Here is a 22,720-nt window from a genome sequence, read left to right on the forward strand (position 1 = left end):
ACCAGAGGGATATGTCACCTTGATGCAATCACATACATGCCTTGTCACACATAGTTGAAAAATAGCTAGTTAAGTTTTTAAAATTCTGATACAAATCAAAGTACTGGTATTCTGACTTAAAGAATATATACATTCTATATATCCTGAGTATAAGTATATGGCTGGATATATATGTATATGGTTGTTGCCAGGACTAATTTGTGTTCATGTGTCGTCTCTGAGCAGAAGGACAGAACGGTGCCTTTGACAGAGTCGTTCTCCCTCCCTTTCACTTCCCTCCTCCTCCCACATCTTAGCTCTAAGTGGGGTCGTGGTCAAGGTAGCATAGTGATGCTTTTCATTAGCTAAGTGCAACTACCAGAAGAGCAGCAACCCTTGATTTACTGGGCCTCCTTCATATGTGCGTGGGTACACATGCACATAGTTACACACTCATGGGAACACCTACTCTTCTCTTCCTCCAGCCTTGGCTCTTAGACTGTCCGCTCTGTCCCGTTAACCTGACTTTTTTTTTTCTCCATCTACATCCATTTCCTTCATCCTCTCTTTCTGTCTTAGCCTCTCTGCCTCTTTACATGATTCTTCTTTCCATTTTCTGTCTCTGGTCCCTCCTGGGAGTCTCCTTCTAGCAAAACGCAGAGGACTGAGCTTATGGTTTTTCAGTTTTCTGTGGTAATTTTTCTTTTGGATTGTTTTGTGGAATCAAGAACTAAAAAAATGTTTTCTGAACTGCTGAAAACGATTGTTTTCTTTGGGATTTGAACTTATTTTAAGATAATATGTGACGTTGTGCAGCCTCAATTCAAAGAACAGCACAGTATGCAAAGTGTAAAAATAATGCAATGATTTGCAAATCTTATAAGCCAATATTGTATTCACAGTAGACTATAGAAAAACATAAAATGATAGCAATTTGATATGGTTTTATTTTACAGAAATATATGAACATATCTTGAATATGATGATATCGGCACATCTGAAAAGTTGTGCCAGGACCATGTTTACCACTCTTCTTCTATCAAATATTTAAGATTTGTGAAGACCATTCGTTGGAAATTCTTATCTGATAGTTGATTCAAGCTGCTCAGCAGTCCTGGGTCTTCTTTGTCATATCGTAAATGTCTGATGCATGCTGTTGATGCAGTATGTGGTTTAGCATTGTTTTGCTGAAATGTGCAAGACCTTCCCTAAAAGAAACGTCTGGATTGGGGCATATTTCAGCATTGATGGTCCCTTTCCAGATGTGCAAGATGCCAATTCTATGACACTAATGCACTCGAACACCATCAGAGATGTAAGCTTTTCCACTGAGTTCTAATGAAAACATCTGAATGGTCCCACACACATTTAATCTGCAGGCCTCAATGATTTCCAAAACAAAACAATTCAAATTGTACTTTGCCTCCATATTTGGCTATTTTGCTTTTTTTTTTTTACAGCAAATTTTGTTCACAAAGAATGATTTTTGCAAGTGTTCCTAGAAACATATATGTTTAATTCAGTGCCCCTTGAGGGACTGAAGATCATGAACACAATATTTAAGTTCGCTAGATTTTCTGAATATTTTAATGATGTGTTCTGTACATGATGCTACTTTACATTAAGGAACATTTTTGCTTCACAATTTGTAGATACAGTTCTTTGCACATTGCTGAACCTCTGTCCAGCTCAGTTTCTGAGAGACTCTGCCTCTTTAAGGTGCTCTTTTTACACTCAGTCACATTGCCAACCTGTTGCTATTTAACGTAATTAGTGCATCATGTTCCTCCAGCTGTTCCTACCATCACATTCTAGATGAGTTGAAAAGAGTAGAATGCCTCATTTTCAACATACAATATTTTTTATTCTGCTGTTTATTTACATTTTACTTTTACACTTTAAGTTTTAAAAGTTTAAAAAGGCTCTTTTAGGTTTCAACCAGATTACCAACATGTGTGAAAGAGTTGTAGTTTACCTTTGCTTTTCTTTTTTTACTCAGCATTAAACAGGAACCATACCATGTAATTAAATAAGTTATGGATGTTTAAGAAACCATTTTGTAATTAGCAATCTGCTTGTTTGTCTACAATTAAGACTTTATTGTTAGTAATGTATTTTATTCTCTGAAGAAAAAAAAAAACTGCAAAAAGAACATTTATCTTATTTTCCTCTTTGCTGATTGCCCGAAGTTTAAGCTGCTGAGGCCTTTTACCCCTTATTTGGCAAAAAAAAAGTAGCATCCCAGATGCTACATGGCAGACATCCAAGAGCCATTTGCACTCCTGTTGTCTGTATACTCAGTGTGGGACCACATGCAGGGGTGTCCATTCATGTTTATACGCGTCCATTTGTGTGTGCGCAAACGTCTGTGTTTGTATGTTTTTTTCTTTTTTCATACTACTTCATCCATCATTGTGTGAAAGGACACGTTGACCCCAGTTGCCGTGGCAGCCAGGTAACCATGGCACCTGACTGTGACACAGCTGGCTGCGTGTGATTGGTTTAGCGGGTGGCTTTCTGCCAGGTCATCTTTAACATCAGGGTTGTAAAGCAGCACCAGGGGCCTTTACATACTATTTATAAACCCAGCCAGGCTTACACTGCAAAAACTCTCCATCGACTATTTGAAAATCATTCAATTTTTCATAACATTTGATTTTCAAGTGCATTTTTTTCTTTTTCATAAAGAACATGGAAGCAAAGTTGTTTTGTTTTTTTTTCTTTGGACTACATCAGTCATGTATCTCATACTTTGGTTTAGACTTCATGCAAATTTTTGAAAATGTCTAACAGTTTCTAATCAGAGTTTTGCAAAATAAGTATTTTACTAAAATTTTCTAATTTTTTGTGCCTATTTTTTCTGTCTGCACTTTTCTCCTTACATCTGCAAATTGAGCAGCCATCCTTTAACCAGGATGGATGACGGTCAGCTCACATTACATCCTTCACTTTAATCAGTGCGCTTGAAAGAAACGTCTGCAGTCTGTGTGTGTTTAAACCTGTCCTGCCTTTCAGTACATCAACAAACTGACAGAAAAAAAAAAAAAAAACTATCTATGAGATGGATGGCAGAGAATTATCTGCATGCCTGTAGCATAAAGTTTTCTTTGAAGCTACCTGCTCTGATCAGCTTGTGCTCTGTGCAGCCAAGGTCAGCCATGATTCGTCTCTGGAACTTCTAGCGAGCGTCTCACAGTGTGACAAAAGCCATTAAGATTTAGGAAGATAAGAGAGCAAAAACGCTGAGAAACACTTTTGTAAAATCTATGAGCCTAACTGACTGCGGCACATGGAGAGAGAGAGGAAAAAAAAAGGAGAGCAAGGAGTCTCAGAAAGCACCCAAAAGTTGATGCAGCAAAGGATTACATGACTTAGTGCAATTTATTTAGTGAGTCTCATCACACCTGGAGCCTTTTGAAGCTGCAGTGGTTGTTGCACCAGTGATTGTATCTGCTACAAAAGTTTCCCAATCAAAAAATATTTTGGTCTAGCTTTGAAGAGGGAGTTAAACATAATATTAAATGGCCTGTAATACAGATGGAAGAGCCATCATCTTTGTGTGTTGATGGCTGGTGAGAATAAAATTACAACATAAAATAAATACATTTCCTTTAGCTTCTCCGGATGTAATATGAAATAAAAAGTTTCACTACAGTTGATCATATTTCCATGAAAATAAATGTTTGCAATCACTGGTCTTGTACAATGGCTGAAGGTCGCACATGACTTAAAATCCGGGGACTTTGGATGCCAGATGTTACGAACGGACTCCTCTGATGAACAAAGTTTTATTAAGCAAACATAGAATCATGGTATGGTCTTACAACTGGGAGGAAAACGGTGGAGTCGGCAGAACATCAGGAAACACGTGCCAGGCATGGGAAGAGGACTAGTCCAAGTATGAAGCAGCGTGGTCTGACAGGGAATGAGTGTGGTGCTGGGGTATATGTAGCTGGGTTAGGAGATTGGAAACGGGTGAGAATTATTAGTAACCTTTGATTGACTGGCTGGAAAGGGCGTGGACAATTGGGGATCCAGAGTGGAACCTGGTGTGGGTGTAACAGATGTCTTTTACCCTGCTTGTAGATTCTGAATCTTCACATGGACTAATCTGTTTTATAGAAATTGAAAAGGGCTGATGTGAACATGGAAAATTAGAGATTTATATCCTTTCCACTGGTAAGTTGCAGAAGCTGATTAGGTAATTCATTTTATTCTATTTAGGTCTATTAGACTTTCCTGAATGTTGAACAACAAGGCAAAATCATAGATAGAGATACATACGTTGTTAATCTCCAAGAAAAATTCTCAGGAATTCTAAAAAGGAAATTTATGTATACAGTCTATGACAGTTTTAATTCATGGGATATACTGTGGCCAAATGTCTCCAGTTTGGCTTAAAATACACAAAAAAAAAAAAAAAAAAAAAAAAAAAACTGAGTTAGTGTGAAGAAAGCTGCTGAGCTGACACTTGGATCTGTATTTGCTTTATGTCCCTGTTCTCAGGCACTAAATGTTGATTCATGGAATTAGTTACATCTACATTAATTATTCCTAGAGGGACACATTCATTCATTTGCTCCTTTCAAGGTGGTAGCTGGAACAAGGTGTCCATAAAGTGCTGGTTTCAATAAAGATAGCTTAGATTTACAGTCCAGCCCAGAGTGGCCCAGCTGCACAAATACACAGAGGAAATGGCATCATTATTATGACTCACCGAAGAGGTTCTTCAGACAGAGAGGAGAGGAGTAAAGGGAGATCCAGAAGGGTGTTTGCTCGGGTTAATTTGACTTTAGTGACAAAAAATACATTTTTTCTGTCCTTGTTTTCTTTTTTGATTGATCTAAACTCAATGCCTTGTGTAATCATGCATTGAGTTTATATAATCAAAGCAAAACATGCAGATCTGGCACAGACATTGCAACTTGGGGTACTTTTATGACATTCTCAGGTTTAAGTACTTTAGAGTTGCCTTTAAAGGTAAAACTTGCAACCCAGCTCAGTCCTTGCTCTCTCCATAGTTTACTAATCAAACCAACACTGAGTAATATGCAGCTGTTTGGGGGAACATTGCTTTATAAATCTGTAATTCTTTACGAGTTTTGGAAATGTGCTTACATGTCAGGAGTAAATCAACTAAGTCATTGGATGAACTTAAAAATGGACTCAGAGAATCCTCCTTGTTGATGTGCTGTAGGAATAGCAGGCCCACTCTGCAGCTGCCAACCCCACCTTCATCAGCATCTTATGCATGCCAAAATTTTCAACTTTTTATGTGCAATGCTCATCGCTTCATCGCTTTGCTCAGGTTTTGGTGCAGCCTCTAGAGCTGCCATGTCCAAAGACTAATTTGCAACAAGGGTGACGCAGAACAAACACACATAAATACAGTACAATACATATGGACACACAAATGCATGCACGCACACATCGTTCCTGGAGTTTTTGAGGTTGTAGGCTGCAGCCCCCCCACCACCCACCCCCCACCACCCACCCCCCACCCCACCCCCTCTATCCCCTCTTCTTTCATCATTAATTAGTCACTTAATTAGAGAGCTTCAAAGTGAAAACATCCTCTGCTGGTGGGTGGACAGTGCTAGTTTGTGTGCAAGCATGCACAGTATTTATTTACAAGAATATAAGAATATTTTCATGTTTTCCATAGTGTGTGATCATGTGATGGGGAAAAAAATACAATTGAACTCAACCAAGTTTTACCATAAAGAAATTACTCCCAGAAACTTTATGTGGTGAAAATGGCTGATTTTCTCACATTTAAAGTAAAAGAAATGTATGTCTCTGCCAGAGAGGGGAAAAAAATGTCATCAAAGACTGAGATCAAACCGTTATATGCAGCTGTGGACAAATAATATAAATCACTGCTGAATATCAAACTGCTGTCATTGGCTGCAGACATGCTGGCATCAGTTTACCCATTGATGTCCCCCTGATCTGTCTTCCTCCTTCTTCCCTCAGCCCGACGAGCTGGAGGGTGTCCACACACACACCTTTAAGCTGAAGCCATTCAAGAAGGCCAAGAGTTGTGATATATGCAAGCAGGCCATCACCAAAGAGGGCCTCATCTGTAAAGGTGAGTGTCTGGGATGTTTAGGTTAAGGTCTGGGGTATTCCATTATGCTGTGGGGTAAACGTCATGGAAGATGGTCTGATTTTTTGACAAATGACAAAAATGATTAAACTTTTTGCCATGTATAAAATGATGCAGTTGCCTTTAGGTTTCATTATCATTCCAGAAAAATGTCCAAGGCAAATAAATGTTAGAAGACAGCCAGGTAGCATCCCTGATCTTCTCTTGCTTTTGTCTTTTCTCCACCCATCCCTCTTTGCACTGTTTTGCTCTGTCTCTTTCTTATTTTTGAACTGCAGTACAAAGACAGCGTCTTTAGCCGAGGCTGAGATGACAAATGCAGAGAAGCCCAGCGGTGGAAGAGTAGGCTTGTGCAGGGCTTTGGCTGAGGATTTGGTGTTAAAATTAGCATGGCTGCTGCTGCTGCATTAGCCTAGATAAGAGGGAAAAGAGAGAAAAAAGGGATGAGAGCTGGGGTGGGGTGGGAGGGTAGAACCAGGCAGAGGAGCAAGAAATTGGGGTAGAGAGGAAGGTAAAAGACAGACATGGAAAAACAAAAGAAAAATAGAGTGCAAAGCAGAGCACAGGAGAATTACTTCCCTTTCATCTTCCTTTTGTTTATTAATCCTCTATGTTAAGACACAGCACAGACCAACCTTAAATCCATCTGTAACTAATCGGATAAAACTGAGTTAATCGGCAGAAACAGAAGCACACTAGATGTATACAAGAAAAACACCTGGATGTTTCTGCTTATTCAAGCATCTTTGCTGCCCCGTATAGCTGTGCAAGGTGCTGCTAAATGGCCACATTTCTAAAGGGGATCACAACCAAGAAACAAGATGATATTCTGCACACGCTTTTGCATTTATATAATTTAAAGTTTACTTCTGCAGCACCTTTCATGCCGTTTGGTGCTATCACAGATGCAGAATATTCTATCAGATGCAAATGTAAAAATCACTAATAAAAATCCACAAATCAAGATGGAAAACAGACACTAACAATGTAGAGTATGTATTTTACATATGCTTGTCTTGAGCATTTTGCTTATGAGATATCCATGCATTGAAAACATTGGTTGCTTTCCTGTACCAAGATTAAAATTTTTCATCATACAGTGTGAAAGACAAGTCTATGGAGCCCTGTGCTGACATTAAAAAGAGGACTGTGCAGACCTGGAGACCACTTGTCATCACATGACCAAAGTATGGAACCAAAGTCATGTGATAACAGGTTGAAACTCCTTTCTCTTTGTGAGATCCTCTTACATGGTGGATAACAAGAGAGAAAACACCATCCTGCTGGTGGAGAATGTTAAAAGCGCTCAAGTGGACCTTGAGTGATGGCTTCTTTGTTTGAAGACTACTTCCAGCATCAAGGAGCTCAGCTTTGAAGCTCAGATAACACACAAATACCTGAAAAGGTATTTGTGTGTTATCAAAGGTTACAAATACCTGAAAAACAGTCAAGTTCCAATCAAACAGCCTTTAACAGGTGACTTCCTGAATAAAATTCCCAGTAGATGTATAACAACCACTGAGCAGTTTCTCATTGGTTTGGACAGCTGCTCCTCTGATTGATCAGGCAAATATTCTCTTTCCAAATAATTACTGATCAGCACTTCACACACACCATTACCCAGTAATCCATTTATTACAATTACACAGGTCTACCTTCATCCACCTGAGTGTTTTCCTAACAATCAGCTTCTCCTTCAGACCACCCGGAATATTCCTTTAACCCATTCTTCCTCACTTCTGCATTGCTTATTTTCACACTCACACAACCTGGAGACCACCTAGGTTGACAGTGAAGGACCAGGTGTGGAAGGGTGGGTGAAGGGTCATACCTGCTCAGACATCAAAACGGGGCTGTGTCATGGCCCACGGACTGACTCTGCCTCTGAAGTGTTTTACTGACATAATTCTTAGTGTAACCTCATTTTGTGCTCCTTTTACAAGCTTTATGTTGCCAAGGCTAAAAGGTTTTAACACCCGAAAGGATTCAAAAGTTGAAGCAAAAACTGAAATTGCTTTATTATTTGATGGATGTTTACTTTGTTTGTCCACTTGGGGGCAGCACCACCTCATGTTAGTGTCAGGACTGGAGCTGGCTTTAGTTGCAGTTTACTTTTTGGACCATTCAGCAGAAAAAATGAATAAATAAAAAAGATAATAATTACAATAATAATAATTTTATCTGCAGAAGAGGAGTTCCTCTACATTTCCTAGTACTCTATGGCTGCTGCTTTCCATGTTTTTAGTCTATTTGAAGAGAGATAATAGGGTTTTCCTTTAAAACTGCTAGTGTGTGATAATGTTTCTTTGCATTCATATTGTTCAGTGGCTGTTTGTGTCTGTGTGTGTGTGTATGTGTGTGTGTGTGTGTGTGTGTGTGTGTGTGTGTGTGTGTGTATGTGTGTGTGAGAGAGAGAGAAAGAGAGAGAGAGAGAGAGAGAGAGAGAGAGAGAGAGAGAGAGTCCTGATCTTGGAAGTGCAACCCAAGCATTACAACAATTAATATTGTCTGTTTTATTTCAGCGTGCCGGCTATCCTGCCATAAGAAATGTGAAGTAAAGGTAAGATAGTGAGCATCATTTGCATGTCATTATTTCAGTAGTTAGCTGCCTCCTGCTTCTTATTTGACTCCTACTGAATGATTTAAATAGCACAGACTATTAGTGATTTAACATTAGCAAAAATACACTTCTGACTAAATTCTGATTGGAGACAAACGCTGCCGAGCCAAAAAAAGAAGAAGAAGAAGAAAAAAAAAAAACTTTAATTGCTCAGATTTAGCTATGTTATGTGCCCAAAACACAAGATCAGCTGAGCATCTTTCCTGATGGTGGATGCATTTTCAAAGATGACAATACCAGAATGCATTGGGCTTAAATTGTGAAAAAGTGGTTCAGGTAGCATGAGGCCACCACAGAATCTAGCCTCCAATGAGAATCTTTGGGATGCACTAGAGGACTTGCAACAAGCTGATTCTCCCTTCATCAATACAAAATCATGTATTGATTTCACATTCAGAAAAAATCAATGAAACACTGAGAGGAAGGATGTTTTGTGATATGATGAGCTTATCAAGACAATACTATAGCAAATATGTGGCATAGTGGAAGTTAAAGACGTTCCAACTAAACATAATAGTGGCAACTTTCTTTCATCAGCCAGGCACTATACTGTATGCTATCCACTTACTGAGCTTTCATTCATTTAGAACATCAGTGGATACTCGTTTTTCTTATGGCTTTCTTGAAGCAAGGTCAGTTGTGCACGTAAAGTCTTTTATGTTTTTCTTACTGTTCTTTAGCAACAACAGTAATTCTTCCTAGTGGACTCCATGGTCTACCTCTGCCTTGGCCAGTTCATTTTCACATGCTGTTAATTTCAAACCAAAGCAGCCGGTTCTGTGTGGTAAAATTCCTGCTTTTGTCAAAAGAGTCTGGTAACTTCAAGGTCAGAATTACTGAGAGAGGTTGTTTAATGGCTGTGTGTAAGAGTCTTAATGGTTTCAGTTGCAGCATTCTTTGACTGTAGCAGCATCAGCTTACATACATGCTATATTTAGAGTATATGCCTTTCTTTTATCCCCTCTGTTCCCAGTTCTTGCATTTAAATTTTGAAAGAAAGTCTAAAAAATCTGTAAATTCTTTTACCTGCATGATAGTGGCCTGAGGGGAGAGGTTTGCAGTAGAATTCTACACTGTAGGACACAAGGACTCACCAATTTCTGCAGCTTAATGTAAAATAATCCAAAGGTCTTTATTAGTCAGTCATATACATGCAAACAAATTGGCTTCAGGCCTTTTGTATTTTGGATGGTAAACTTGATTTTTCACACAGTGAAAATCTGGTCTCATAGTATTATTTACCTCTGAATAGCACCTGACCTAGTTTGTTTCTGGTTTTATTCATGAACAAAGTTAATGTTGTTTGCCAAAATCGTAGAAAAGATGCTAGTTTGTTTAAGAAAGGTCAACTCACTGACATCCAACAAAGAAAACATCTAAGGAGATGCAGAAACTACTAAAATTAGGTTAAGAACCGTCCAACCCATTATTAAAAACTGGAAGGATAATGGCAAACCATCGTCTTTCAGGAAAAAACGCGGTCAGAAAAACAAGCTGAATTAATCGTGATCAGAAAAACAACAGTAGAACTCAGGTCTATGTTTAATAGTGAAAGTAAGAACATTTCCACATGAATTATGTGAAGGGAACTCTAGAGACTGAACAGCTGTGTAGCCATAAGAAAACCACTTATCAGTGAGACTAACCAAAGAAAAAGGCTTCAATTTTCTAGGGAGTATAAAAATTGGAGTTTGGAGCAATGGAAGAAGGTCATGTGGTCTGATGAGTCCATATTTACCCTGTTCTAGAGTGATGGGAGCATCGGGGTAAGAAGAGAGGCAGATGAAGTGATGCAGCCATCATGCCTAGTGCTACTATACAAGCCTGTGGGGGCAGTCTATGATCTGGGGTTGCTGCAGTCAGTCAGGTTTAGGTTCAGCAATTGTGTGTCCAAAGAATGAGGTCAGCTGACTACCTGAATATACCGAATGACCAGGTTATTCCTTCAATGGAACAATGAAGACGACAATGCAAGGATTCATGGGGCTTAAATTGTGAAATAGTGGTTCGGGGAACAGGAGACATCATTTTCACCCATGGATTCACTGCCACAAAGTCCAGACCTGAACCCCATTAAAGATCTTTGGGATGTGCTGGAGAAGGCTTTGCACAGTAGTCAGACTCTCCCATCACTACAAGATCCGTGAAAAATTAATGTAATACTGGATGGAAATAAATTTTGTGACATTGCAGAAGCTTAGTGAAACAAAGCCACAGCAAATGCTGCCGTAATCAGAGCTAAAGCTGGTCCAACGAAATATTAGTGTTTGACCTTATTGTCTTTTTTTTTTTTTTTTTTTTTTTTTTTGTAATGACATTTGTGTTGTCCGGGCAGTGTATTTATAATAAAATCCTTTTACATTTCAAAGGTGATATTCTGAGCCCCTGGATGTTCTGAATATGGAGAGGAAAAGAAGCCATCTCTACATACGCACTTTAAATAACATGTTTCCCATTTTTACCACCTCACATTCAAGCTCACCACATTTTATCCCAATTTGCAATAGGAAGGGGAAAGAATGAAGAACCAGTGGCAAAGCAAAAAGAAGGAAAGAGTGGAGGGGAAGCGCATAACAAGGCCACTTTCAGTGGTTTGAGTTGTAACTGGTGGGGAGAAATGCTGAAATGTCTTCTCTTTCCTTTCTGTGCCTTATTCAGATTCATATCTCTTCTTCCGCAGAGCCATCCATCTACCAGAGTATAGGAACAAAAGCTGTGTGTTTGTAAAACATTCGAGAGAAAAAAAGCTGCCAAATGCCTCTAAACCGGGCGAAACTATTTGTGGTGACAGTGTGGGGAATAATCAGGATTGCGTCATGACCCATTCATTCTGGTGGTGACAGACATTGGACAAGGATATGTTTGAAACAGGGAGAGATGGAGGTGTGTGTATGTTGGAAGATAAAGTAGTGTTGATAAATAACTTTAAAACAGCATAGGACCAGCTGTAAATTGGATTAGAAATAAAGAGTTTTGCTCCCTAATCCTGAAATTGGTTGATTGGGATCAAACATTTATGTTGGTTTTTTGGGAAAAAAAAAAAAACTTAAATAGGTAGTGTCATTTTCAGCTTTTCAGCTATAAAACTGCAGAGAAGTAAATGCTTTGTTAAAATTGCAGTGTGGGAGTTGGCTGACAGCCATGCTTTTCTCAGAAGACTCCATTCTGACCTTGATGAGTAAATTCATCATGAGACACAGTGGGGCTGTTGCCAGCATTTTCACTTCACTAAACATGTTGCCTTTCACTGATTTCACTTTTTATGTTTATTATTTCCACCCTATTTTTATGCCACACAGTTGTTTGGATGTTTTAATGGTTGTAAAATTCATGTTTTATGCAGCATGTCTAGATTTTAATGGCATTTAATGGCAGCTATAATGATTTTAATGAGGTTGTGATAAGCTGTGGGACAATATGTGCTTACTCACCAGTAACTTGATGAATAGATAGGTTAGAGGGTTTTCATTGGAATTTGAAACACGCACAAGTCATCGAAAAGTTACTTATTTTGTCCAAATTGTGTTTCCATGATTTAATTTTGATTTATGTGGAATAAAATGTAGATAAATGCTTCAATAATCTTACCTGGAATTAACACATGTCTGTATTTGATTTTCTAATTAGTAGATGCGCTTTTTTTTTACTTTAATTACCTTTAAGTGTTTCCAAATATAAATGAAGTGTCAGAATTTGGTTGATTAAAGTAAAGAAAAAAAGAAAAACAAAAATGCAGCCAGTCCCATGGAGACCTGGAGTAATTTATAAAAAGTTGACTGAAGCATTTCTGACCTTTTCTTACTTCTGTTGGTGAGAAACACAAAAAAGGCATTTGCATGTCAAGGTGGCTGTAAATGGCTTCAAGACATATTGGTAGTAAATGTTATGCCTCACTGTGGATGTAGATGTTTCATGTATAAATCTTTTAGCTGCAGGAGGAGGAAAGTTTTCCCTCTTTAAAAAAAAAAGGTATGGAAAGTATGAAAGTAGTCGACTGATTGCACCTTCAGAGTCATTTTTCCAAATCCTCTGCAATCTCTGCAATCTCTGCAAGCATCATTCTGCTCAACTTTAAAAGTCTGTAATAGCCTGAGGGTCAGTCGTTAACTTCTGAGGCATATTAAAATGTCAGTTCACACATCTAAAAGACAGATGTCCAGTAATGTGCCTCAATTAAGAGCAGCTAATAACTTTTGACTGTCCTTCATTTTCTGCTTTTTTATTTCTGTTCAGTTACATCTAGCTCTGTGCATGTGCCTGCTTTTTGGAGCCCAGCAGATGTTCTAGATTGGTGATAGATTTCCCTCTTGTCCTGTCGGGTATTGGAGGTAGACTTTGGTGACTTTGTCTGCTTGTTATGTATGTCTTTGTTAAGGTGGAGGCTTGTTGGGACAGTAGTTGGGATTCTGTCAGTGGCTGAACAAACAGAGTTATGAGGGGCCGTTTGAGACATTATTCAGAATTACCCTCTCACAGACACATATGAAATTTGAGTCATTCACACATTATACTGAAACCTCTCATATATTATACTAAAATCATTCACACATTATAGTAAAACTTCTCATACACGAAACTGAAACTGCCTCTTATTTACTATACTGAAATGCTCTTAAACACTATACTAAAATCATTCACACACTATAGTGAAATTTCTGAAATCGCATTTCACTAATATGTATGAAAGGAATTCTACTAGTGTGTGTGAGAGAATTTCTATAACCCCAGTTCCAAAAATGTTTAGATGTGATGTAAAGGTCAGTAAAACAATGAAATAATTTGCTAATCTTGCAAGCCAACAATATATTTAAAATAAAAAAAACAGAAAGCTATTAAAAATAAAACGTGTGACATTTTACTGTTTCATGTAAAGTTTGAGCACATCTTGAATTTGACCTTAGCAACATGTCTTAAAAAGTTGGGACGGGGAAAAAGCCTGAAAAAAATAAGTGGTAGTAACAGGTCTTTAATAATATATTGGTAGAAAAAGAGCACCTCAAAGAGGCAGAGACTCTCAGAGATAAATAGGTATATCATTCTGCATAAAAACAATTGTAGAGTAGTTTTGGAATATTTTTCCTCAACACAGAATAGCAACGTCTTCCAGTATTCCATCATCTACATTGTGTAATATTGTTAAAACAATGTGAGAACATGGAGACATCTCTGTGTGCACTGAGCACCAAAAATCATTGGTTGCCTGCTGGTTTTTATTTATTATTTTTCAGCATATCCCCCAATGAGAGTAGCTGAGAGACATACATCATAGGGTTTAAAGCACCCAAGAAAAAAGCTGCTATTGATTTGTGTCCTAAGAAAAGAAATGGTGCACAATGATACTCCTTAGAAGACATATGTGGCTCTTAAACCAGGAAATGTCCCTCAGTTTTCACTTATTTATCACTTTTGAGAGTTTGCTGTGTGGTCAAAGCCCAAGCCAAAGATGACTTCGCTTGGAATTTTATTTCCTGTCACAACTGAGGCCATGAATGTAGTTATCAAAGCAGAATTTAAGAACATCAAAAACAAAATGCTCAAATGGGGGGGGGAAGCTCAGAAATTTCTGCTTTCATCAAGTATGGATGGTCTGGAATTTTTCATTTCCTTCATTTTTTAGGAGTTTCTACAGTCAAGAAAGACAAAGGAAATTTAAAAACGCAAGCGTCTTACCATTTCTGTTGAGTCCAGTAGCCTGTCTGACCTGGTTATAGCTGTGTCACTGTGGCAGTAAATCACCAATTCCTCCAGTTTTGTCTAAAATTGGTTTCATTCCTTTAGCATCCCATGTAAAACAACAGACTCCCTCTGCATGGTTTCAGTTTGGCACCAACACAGCAACAAATATGCAAAAGAAGCTGCCTAACAGCATATCATCAGTTTGCATGTTTGCATCGGTGTTAATTTTGCACAGCATAAGTCAGCTCCCTGTTTTTCCTCAAACTCTATGGACAGAAGTCCTCATTATTCCTTGTGATTTATCCTCACCATGTCTTGGAGAAGCCTCCTGGAATGCTGTTGCAGTGGTTTTTATTGTACATTGGGCTGGAGGTTGGAAAACACAGGAGAGGTTTGGCAGGGAAAGGCAGAGACACAGAGGAATTACGGGAAAGGGTTGGACAAGAGGAAAGAAATTTGAATATTTATCATGTAAAAAAATTATGCTGGGCATTCTGTCTTAAGCTGGCTTCATTGTATAAAATGCAGTTTACATGTTTGTGTTTTTACTAAATTGGTGTGGTTATGTCTGACATTTTACCTACACTGATTCAGCAATTGCATCTTGACCGGACAACAAATTTGTTTGGAAAACTTGTGAGTAAAAAATAGCTGCAAGTTTGTCAAAATTGGAGGATAATTCAGTATGTCTGGACTTCAGGGTTCAGATGTCCCTTTGAGATTAAAGCATTCAGCAGCGCTTAGATGATTCTTCACTTACCCCCTCTTCATTTACACATGTTTTGTAAGAAAATGTAGATTTATAAAGAGACATATTTGGTTTTATAGGTTGAAAGTTTGTTACATGAGCAGTGAGTCATGTTACCAATCAGACCTGATAAGGGATGACATCTGAATGAAAGTGTTAACAACGAAGCATTGTGATGGATGTTGCAATCAGATGGGACAGGGTGTTGGAGGTGGTAATCACTCGAAGCCATTGGCATGGCATATTCTTTAAAATCTTCACAAGTATACTAGTAAGCTACCACAGACAGACCAGTTTTGTTTGGTTATAGACCGAGACCACATTAGTGTTCACTGGTGTGGTCAATGTTCATCTAGAGGTCAAAACACAATCTTCATATGTTACCATCCAGCCAAACAATCGTTTTATCAGCTGATGCTATACAAAGCACTCCTGTAATCAAGCTTTTCCACTTCCTGTGGTTCTAGATGGTCACAGATGTTAGAATAGCAGCATGGGGTGAAACAGGATGGCAAGGAAGTGAGTCATGGTTTCAGTCCAAGAATAAAATCAACTAAATGGGCATAAATATCTGTTGACATGTTTTATACCTAATAGTCAGCCATCTAGAAATAACTTTTTATGCCTTAATGGTGATTGCATTCTGCAGGGTGTAAAACCAAAGGTTATTTATTATCATAGCAGTTCTTTTGCAATAAAAAGAATGCAGAGGGAAAATACACTGGAACCAAGCCTAAGATGTGCATCCTTGACTTTAAGATGTTAAGGTTTGGAAACAGATCTGACAATCCAGTGGTGAACGATACATTTAGAAGATCTACACTGGGAAATTTCAGAGGCTATCATTGCTCTCAGGAGACTCAGACAGTCATGTTTCATCTCTAGTGGCATTAAATCCCTGTCAGATAGCCGAAGCTCGCTGGCTGTAGAAGAAACAACTAAGCATTTTACAAAGCAAATGGGTGTCCTGTCAGAATTTATACTGATATAAAAACAGTGATGGGATGATTTTCTGTTACAGAATACCAGATTTACTTTCATAAACTGACATTAAAACTGACTGTTTATCTTTTAGAGCCTGCATACACATTCCAGACTCAAGAAAGCTGAACTGGGCATTCTTCAGTGCAAGGGTTTTAAGGTTTAGGTTTTCAGTCCTGGCATCCAGACATTTTAATCCACATCCGAGTACGTGTGATGTGTGAAAACTGGGAGAAGCACTTAATTAGACCCTGGTAAATGACATGCTCCATAAAATGCAACCCAGGAGTTCTGTAGTATTACAGGACATGTGATTGAAACCCCATTTTTATCATCTATAGTAAAACTTTGTACTATTTATATAACATCCCATGTGAAATGTGTGTCTGTATATAAACACTAAGACAGTTTGGGAGAAATAGAAACTGTTGCGTTAAATTTGAAACCCCATATGAAAAGTAAAAAGCTTCCAAATAGCTAAATAATTTGATGAAAAAGAATAAATTAAGTCGAGAAGGGCAGCAAGTGAGGGGACAAAAGGAGAAAGAAGATTAACTTTACCAAGAGTGATTGAATTGCACAGAAGAATGCAAGATATGTTAATAAACACAATCTGATCCTCAGCTAAATCTGAAGCCAGTTTATTTATTTTTTTAGAAGGGGGCTAATTTATTTATTAGATTAAATATAATAATTCCAGATACATTCAGCAATCTGTTTAGAAGTTTATGAGTCACTACACTGATAATAAAGATGGGTTTTAATATTAAAACGCATTGAAAAATGTGTTTGTTTAAGTTTAAACATGGAGTGGATGGATATGTTTACATTATTTTTTTCTATCTAACTAATTTATTCATTAATGAATTTACTTTTATTCCCTCTTATTTGTGTATTTATTTATTTATTGTTATTAATTTATTTAGTATTTCATTGTATTTTATTTAATTAATCTTTTTCTTATTATTGTTGTTTTTCCTGAATTTATTTAGTTTTTATATAATTGTAAATAAGATCAGGTATTAATATTAACAGTGACTGTAACTTTCTTGACTATAATCCTCAGATTAATGATATTTACTACATGTAACTGTCAATCTTGTGACTCTACACTTAACTGGTTTACTGTCATTGTCTATGTAGCCCTCCCATAACGTAAAAAGGTTTACATTATAATAGAGGGAATCTAATTTGTAAAGTGAGTAGTAGGGAAATAGAAAATCCCCTTTGTTGAGTAACTGTTAAAGCTTCGTGTGAGGGAAGGAACTGAGGTTGTGTACACAGACGTAAAAGCCATGAAACATGTGTCATTGCTCATCCATGATTGGCTGGCTCCACAGCACATACCTAGCTGTGCCATCACCCGTCCGCGATTGGTTCGATATGTCTTCCCCAGCCAGTGATTGGCCCAATCACCTGACATCCGACCGGAGCTCCACTACATAACATGGCTGCTGATAATCACCCAGAGCAGCTGTTTTTGTTTGGCACATCTTGCCATCTGCAGTCTTTGGACTTGGTATTGTAGCGTGTGTTGGAGCTGAATTGTTAGTGAATTGAACTGTTCTTGGTATTTGCTTTTAAACAAGCTTGATTTGGGTTCTTTTGTTAGTTGGGTAACTTTGTGAATGGCTTTAAGCCTTTAATATTATTTTGGTTAATCTATACATCCCTTGGTTGTGGTTGTTTGCTTTAAGTTTCAATGCCGTTTGCTTTCAGAACTGTTCATTTAGCTTTAGTCCTTTTTGATTTGTAAAAATAAACCTTTTACTTACATTACTTAGCCGGTTCAGGTGTGAAAACAGTGGTGAAAACTAGGAGAAAGGCTTCAAAATCCCCACGACACCGCTGTAGTACATACTACAAGTCTGTGTCGTGGGGGGTGCTAAAGAGTAACACTCCAAAGCTAGAGCAAAACAGCGCATGCACAGATAAAGGCTCACTGCATGTTGCAGGAAGTTCACATGGGAAGAAGAGAAGATAGCAGAGGATTCACTGCGAGGCAAAAGAGAAACATTTCTTTGGACTAATGAAGAAGTTGAGCTTCTTGAAAAAATACTCGACTACAAAGCATAAAAAACTTGAGGAAGAGTGGATTGGGAATCGACACGTGTTCGTCACATTGACGTCATATCCTCGAGTTGCGTGGCTATGCTGTACGCACAGTACCGAAGACAGTAGAGGCCTTAAACCTATCCACTTTGGTACCTGGCTTCAGACATGGTCAGTTTCATGGAGGCTAATCCCTGGCTTCGTGGGAATGAAAGAGTTGCTCACTAGTTATCTAAATACTTGCAAAACCTGTATCTACATAGGTTCAGAAGTTAAAATTTCTTCTATGTTCCATGTGGCAAGAAAAACTAATAATTTTGCAACCATTGATCTTAAATACCCACATTTAAATTTAGTTCTGAACATGCTTCAGTGACTACTTTTCAGTGTTGTTTGAGAGTTTTTCCCTTCTATGGTTCTCCATTTTTATTTGCTTTATCTTCCAAAAGGGAGAAAGTGGAGCAAGAAAACACAGTAAGGTGTGTGCAGAGATGAGGAGTGTTCAAGAATGTTGGCATGAAAAAAAAAGTACCCATCCAAGCATGAAAGTGAAAAAGGTATGAGAGTGAGGGAGACACACATGCGCACACTCGTGTTTGCCAGAGCCAAGCCTCCTCATTCCTCAGTAGCCCTTCACAGAAGAAAGTCTGTTTCCCTGGTGCAAACACGTCACATCAAAGAGCCATCAGGGCATGTTTCCATAGCAACACCTTTCAGTGGTATAGATGCAGCACAGTAGTTGAGAGATAGTGTTGGCAGACAAATGCTACGGACAGCCTAATAACCGGGTGTTAGCAGATGAGTGATGGCCCAATTTACCTCAGTTCTCGTCTGGAGGTCAAGAACTAAGTTCACTCTGAGAGCTTAAATCCCACCAGGAGACGTGCAAATATTTTCCTTAAAGAATGCACGGCAAAATGGCACTTTGACGTAGCCTTTGTAGGCTTTTGGTTGGTCAGTCTGCATGTATGCACATTTTTATGCTTTATTTATCTACTTTATTTCTAATCGTTTTCATAAAAGGTTGAAAAACAAAGCCATACATCTCCAAAAGGAATGTTAAAGATCACATTAACAAGACAGGAGGTTTCAGAAAAGACCAAAACTAAATGGATTTCATTAAAGGACGTTCCCTTCCAGCATCCGTTTTGTAAAACATGGCAGTAGATGCATCATGGTTTGCATTTGTTCAGTTCCATCTGACCCAAAACAACTTGACACCATTGATCAACTATATGATTTAGACTGTTAAATCAAACATTCCAGCTGGTGTTTATGTGGAAATATAGCACTTTTTAGCCCTTTTGTACATCTGTTAAAAGAGTTGATCATTGATAAATATCTATTTATTTTTTTGCAAAGTAAAAACAAGAACAAAAGAGTGACTTTTCTCTTCTCCCTCTCAGTCCCTGTCAAGCATGTGGCAGTAGCTACAGAGGGGTAAGGCCTGAGGAAAAGGAGGGAGGAGAAAAAGAGAAATGGAGAGACAGAGCTGGTTAGCAGAGGGAGGGATGAAGGGGGATACAGTTACTGTCTGCCCCCAAATGGTTTGTGCTCTCTCATTTTGAGTACCGGAATCAAAAGGAGCCCCAAGCCACTTTCTTGGCCTTATATAGCGTGTTTCAAAATTTCTTGGCAGTTGACGGGAGGAACCGAAGCCAGCAGTATAAAGAGTGTATCCTGGTCCAGTCCAGAGGCTGCACAGACATGCACACATATACACAGAATTGAGTTCAGTAGCTCTCTGGCACGCGTTTGGGATTACTGCTGTTGTTTTGAGCGAGAGGGGGCAGAGGAGGAGGAAAGTGTCAGCATTTGGTACTCCCTCCCTTGCTGTCTTTATGTACTAGAAGGGGGTGTGAAAGCAAGGAGAATGCAGAGATAGAAACAAGGCAGAACGGGAGAGAAGAGAAAGCGTGAGAAAAGGTGGCACCAATGTGCAGGTAAGATCAGATTTTCAGATGCATGAAAGGCATGTTATCTGCAATAAATCTGCAGTTAGTGTTTGTTTTTTTTGTTTTGTTTTTTTTTTTTTAAATGATCATGTCATTATTTATTTGTCATTTGTAGCTTACAATGAGTTAACAGAATGAAGATGTTAGGTTTAATTTTGAAGTAGACACTAAAAAATGGGATGTTTTGCAACAAAAACAGGGGATTTTCTGACATCATTTCAGCTGAATCTGCCTTTCCATGAATGTTTTAGGAACAGAATGGTCTGCAACACTCATGGGAAAGTTGCTCCCGTGGGAACAAGACAGGGAAAGTTCACTTATGTTGCTGTTTGAGGCTCAAGAGCCTTTTGTGACCCAACGAATAGTGATTTGTGGCAGCAGAGTCAGTGAGAGCACAGGAGCAACTGGTCAACACAGCAGGGAAACACGTTTTCTCCCTCGGCATAACCTGAATTTACTCATGGTCTTTACAAGACAACAGACAGAGCAGCTGGTCAAGCACAATATCTTTTTCTTTCCTTTTCTTGTTTGAAATCTTTTGTTCTTTATTTTTCTTGCAAACTGTAATGGTAGTCACCTCTAACCTCAAGCTAACACAGAGATGGCAATTAAAAGTGATTGCTCAAGAGGTCAATCGACTTGCATGTTCAGGAGGAGAATGCAGTTTCAACATGTCACACTTTTCAGACTGTGACCCATTTTTCCTAAGTGCTTTTTCATTTTCATTTGAAGGCATTACATAACCTTGAACCTTATGCTCTTGTCCTGGCATAGCGCTTTTTAAATTGCTCTTAAATCTCAAGAGAAAGCTCTTTCATCTTGCCTAGCTCTAACTTGTGTCTCCCTCCTGTTTCAAAACATAAAAACATGTTCAAGGACTGATGGTTATGTAGCTGCCACCCCTGCAGATTTGTCCAAAAAATCATTTTGGATCCTTAATGTAGATAAACTTTAATTAGGGAAGAGAAATGACTTCTTTTTGTACGGAAACCCTGTGTTTTTATTTAGATTGAGGGAATTTTATTGTGGCTGGTAAAGTATGAAAATGAGAAAATCCTCCAGCTTTATCAGCACCGAAGTATATGCTGAGAAGTGTTAAAAAAAAAAGAAGTAGTGGTCAGGGAGGATAGCTTTAACATGCTTGGCCATCAACTCACCTCTGTCAATAAGTGATAGCCTGGCAAGGGAAATTAAACCGGATTAAATTCACTTGAAATAAACACTGTCTGCTCCAAGTTTTGCACTTGTAAGAAAAGTGTAGACAAAACCACAAATGGAAGATTTCACAGATGTAATTGCAGTAAACTTCTCAGTTCTTGTAAACCTATATTTCATTGAGCATTTCTCTACCTTTGATGTTGGCTTGGCATTGCTTCCATTCCCATTCACTGTGCTATTAGTGGTCAAATGAGAAAAGGCATCCTGCAGCCACCCCCTAATTAAACTGGAACTGATAGGCAAACACTGCCCGGAACAGACAGATCAGCACTGTCCAGTAATGATGAAAACACACTTGTTTTCATCATCCACAGAAGCTCGACCATTGCAGTGTGACAAATCTACAGACAATTTTAATGCAAATTTTCCCATGAAGTGAAACCAGAGATCTTGCAAATTAGGTGAGTTTTGATCTTTCTGTGCCAAACATTAGACCTATCCCATCACTTAAAACCCAGATCCAGTTAACGATGTACAGTCATGCCCCTCTTGCATAAGACTCTGAGGCAAGCTTGGAGTTTGGAGGTTTTCAACCTGTGTCCAAAGTGAGCCACAATCACACATCTGATATTCATCATTTCCTTGTTTAATGGGGTATGTTGTTGTCCATAACTTGCAGTGATTTCAGTTGTAACTATGGGTGAAACAGCCAAGCCAGAGCCCACTCACCACTCGCTGTGGTGACAATGATCAAATAGTTGCTTCCTCAGTGATCCATAATCTTTGGCTTCTTCCGTGTCCACTTTATGAAGTTCCCATAGGCCTCAAACCAAACATCGGCATGTAGGTTTTCCAGGAGGAATAATGTCATTGCCTTTGTTGGAAAGAAAACTGAGCTGGCTGGCAATCAAAATACTTTAAATGATACGGCAATCCACTGTGATAAATCTAATTGTAAATATCTTCCTGTATGTTTTTTTGTCTGTTTTTGTATGTTTAGAGGACAAGCAAACACTTCTGCTTGTCGGCCAGTTTCTATGCTTATTTATGGTCTGTTAAGCATTTGTTCTCATGTAAAAAAAACATGACCCCTTCCCTTCCTTGCATTATCCAAAATTTAGACCATGGATTCTTTACGAAAACACTGGGAACTTGTCACTTGGTAGATTGCATGTTGCAGAGAAAACAGCCTCAAAGGGTTTTTTTTCATCCACCCAAAGCCTGGTCATTTGCTCAATCATCACATAGTGTGGGAAGACTAGTTATTGCTAATTATTTGACACCAGTGGAAATGACTGTGGACAGCGTATGTTCCACAAAAACAATTATTTTGACTGTCATTATGTAAAAAACCTTTTACATCCTGTCGAAGTGTTCTGGGAAGCAGCAGTTAGACCCACAGTACATTACATGACTCTAAATTTAGGTATCCACCAAGTTGT

At 38.5% G+C, this 22,720-nt stretch overlaps 1 protein-coding gene across 10 annotated transcripts in view; it reads left to right on the top strand.

Moving 5' to 3' along the window:
• Window positions 1-22,720, top strand: part of tns1a (tensin 1a) — a 98,931-nt gene that overhangs the window by 21,840 nt on the left and 54,371 nt on the right. For 8 of the 10 annotated variants that reach the window (XM_041978998.1, XM_041978996.1, XM_041978997.1 and 5 more), the window contains exons 2-3: window positions 5,956-6,070; window positions 8,611-8,648. In XM_041978998.1, the coding sequence (XP_041834932.1) occupies window positions 5,956-6,070; window positions 8,611-8,648 (153 nt within the window). Of the gene's footprint in view, window positions 1-5,955; window positions 6,071-8,610; window positions 8,649-20,063; window positions 20,109-22,720 lie in introns of those variants that run through there. The other 2 variants (XM_041979004.1, XM_041979005.1) reach the window with 2 other exon arrangements.

Source organism: Melanotaenia boesemani, chromosome 24 (genome assembly GCF_017639745.1).
Source record: "Melanotaenia boesemani isolate fMelBoe1 chromosome 24, fMelBoe1.pri, whole genome shotgun sequence".
Lineage (NCBI taxonomy): Eukaryota > Metazoa > Chordata > Actinopteri > Atheriniformes > Melanotaeniidae > Melanotaenia > Melanotaenia boesemani.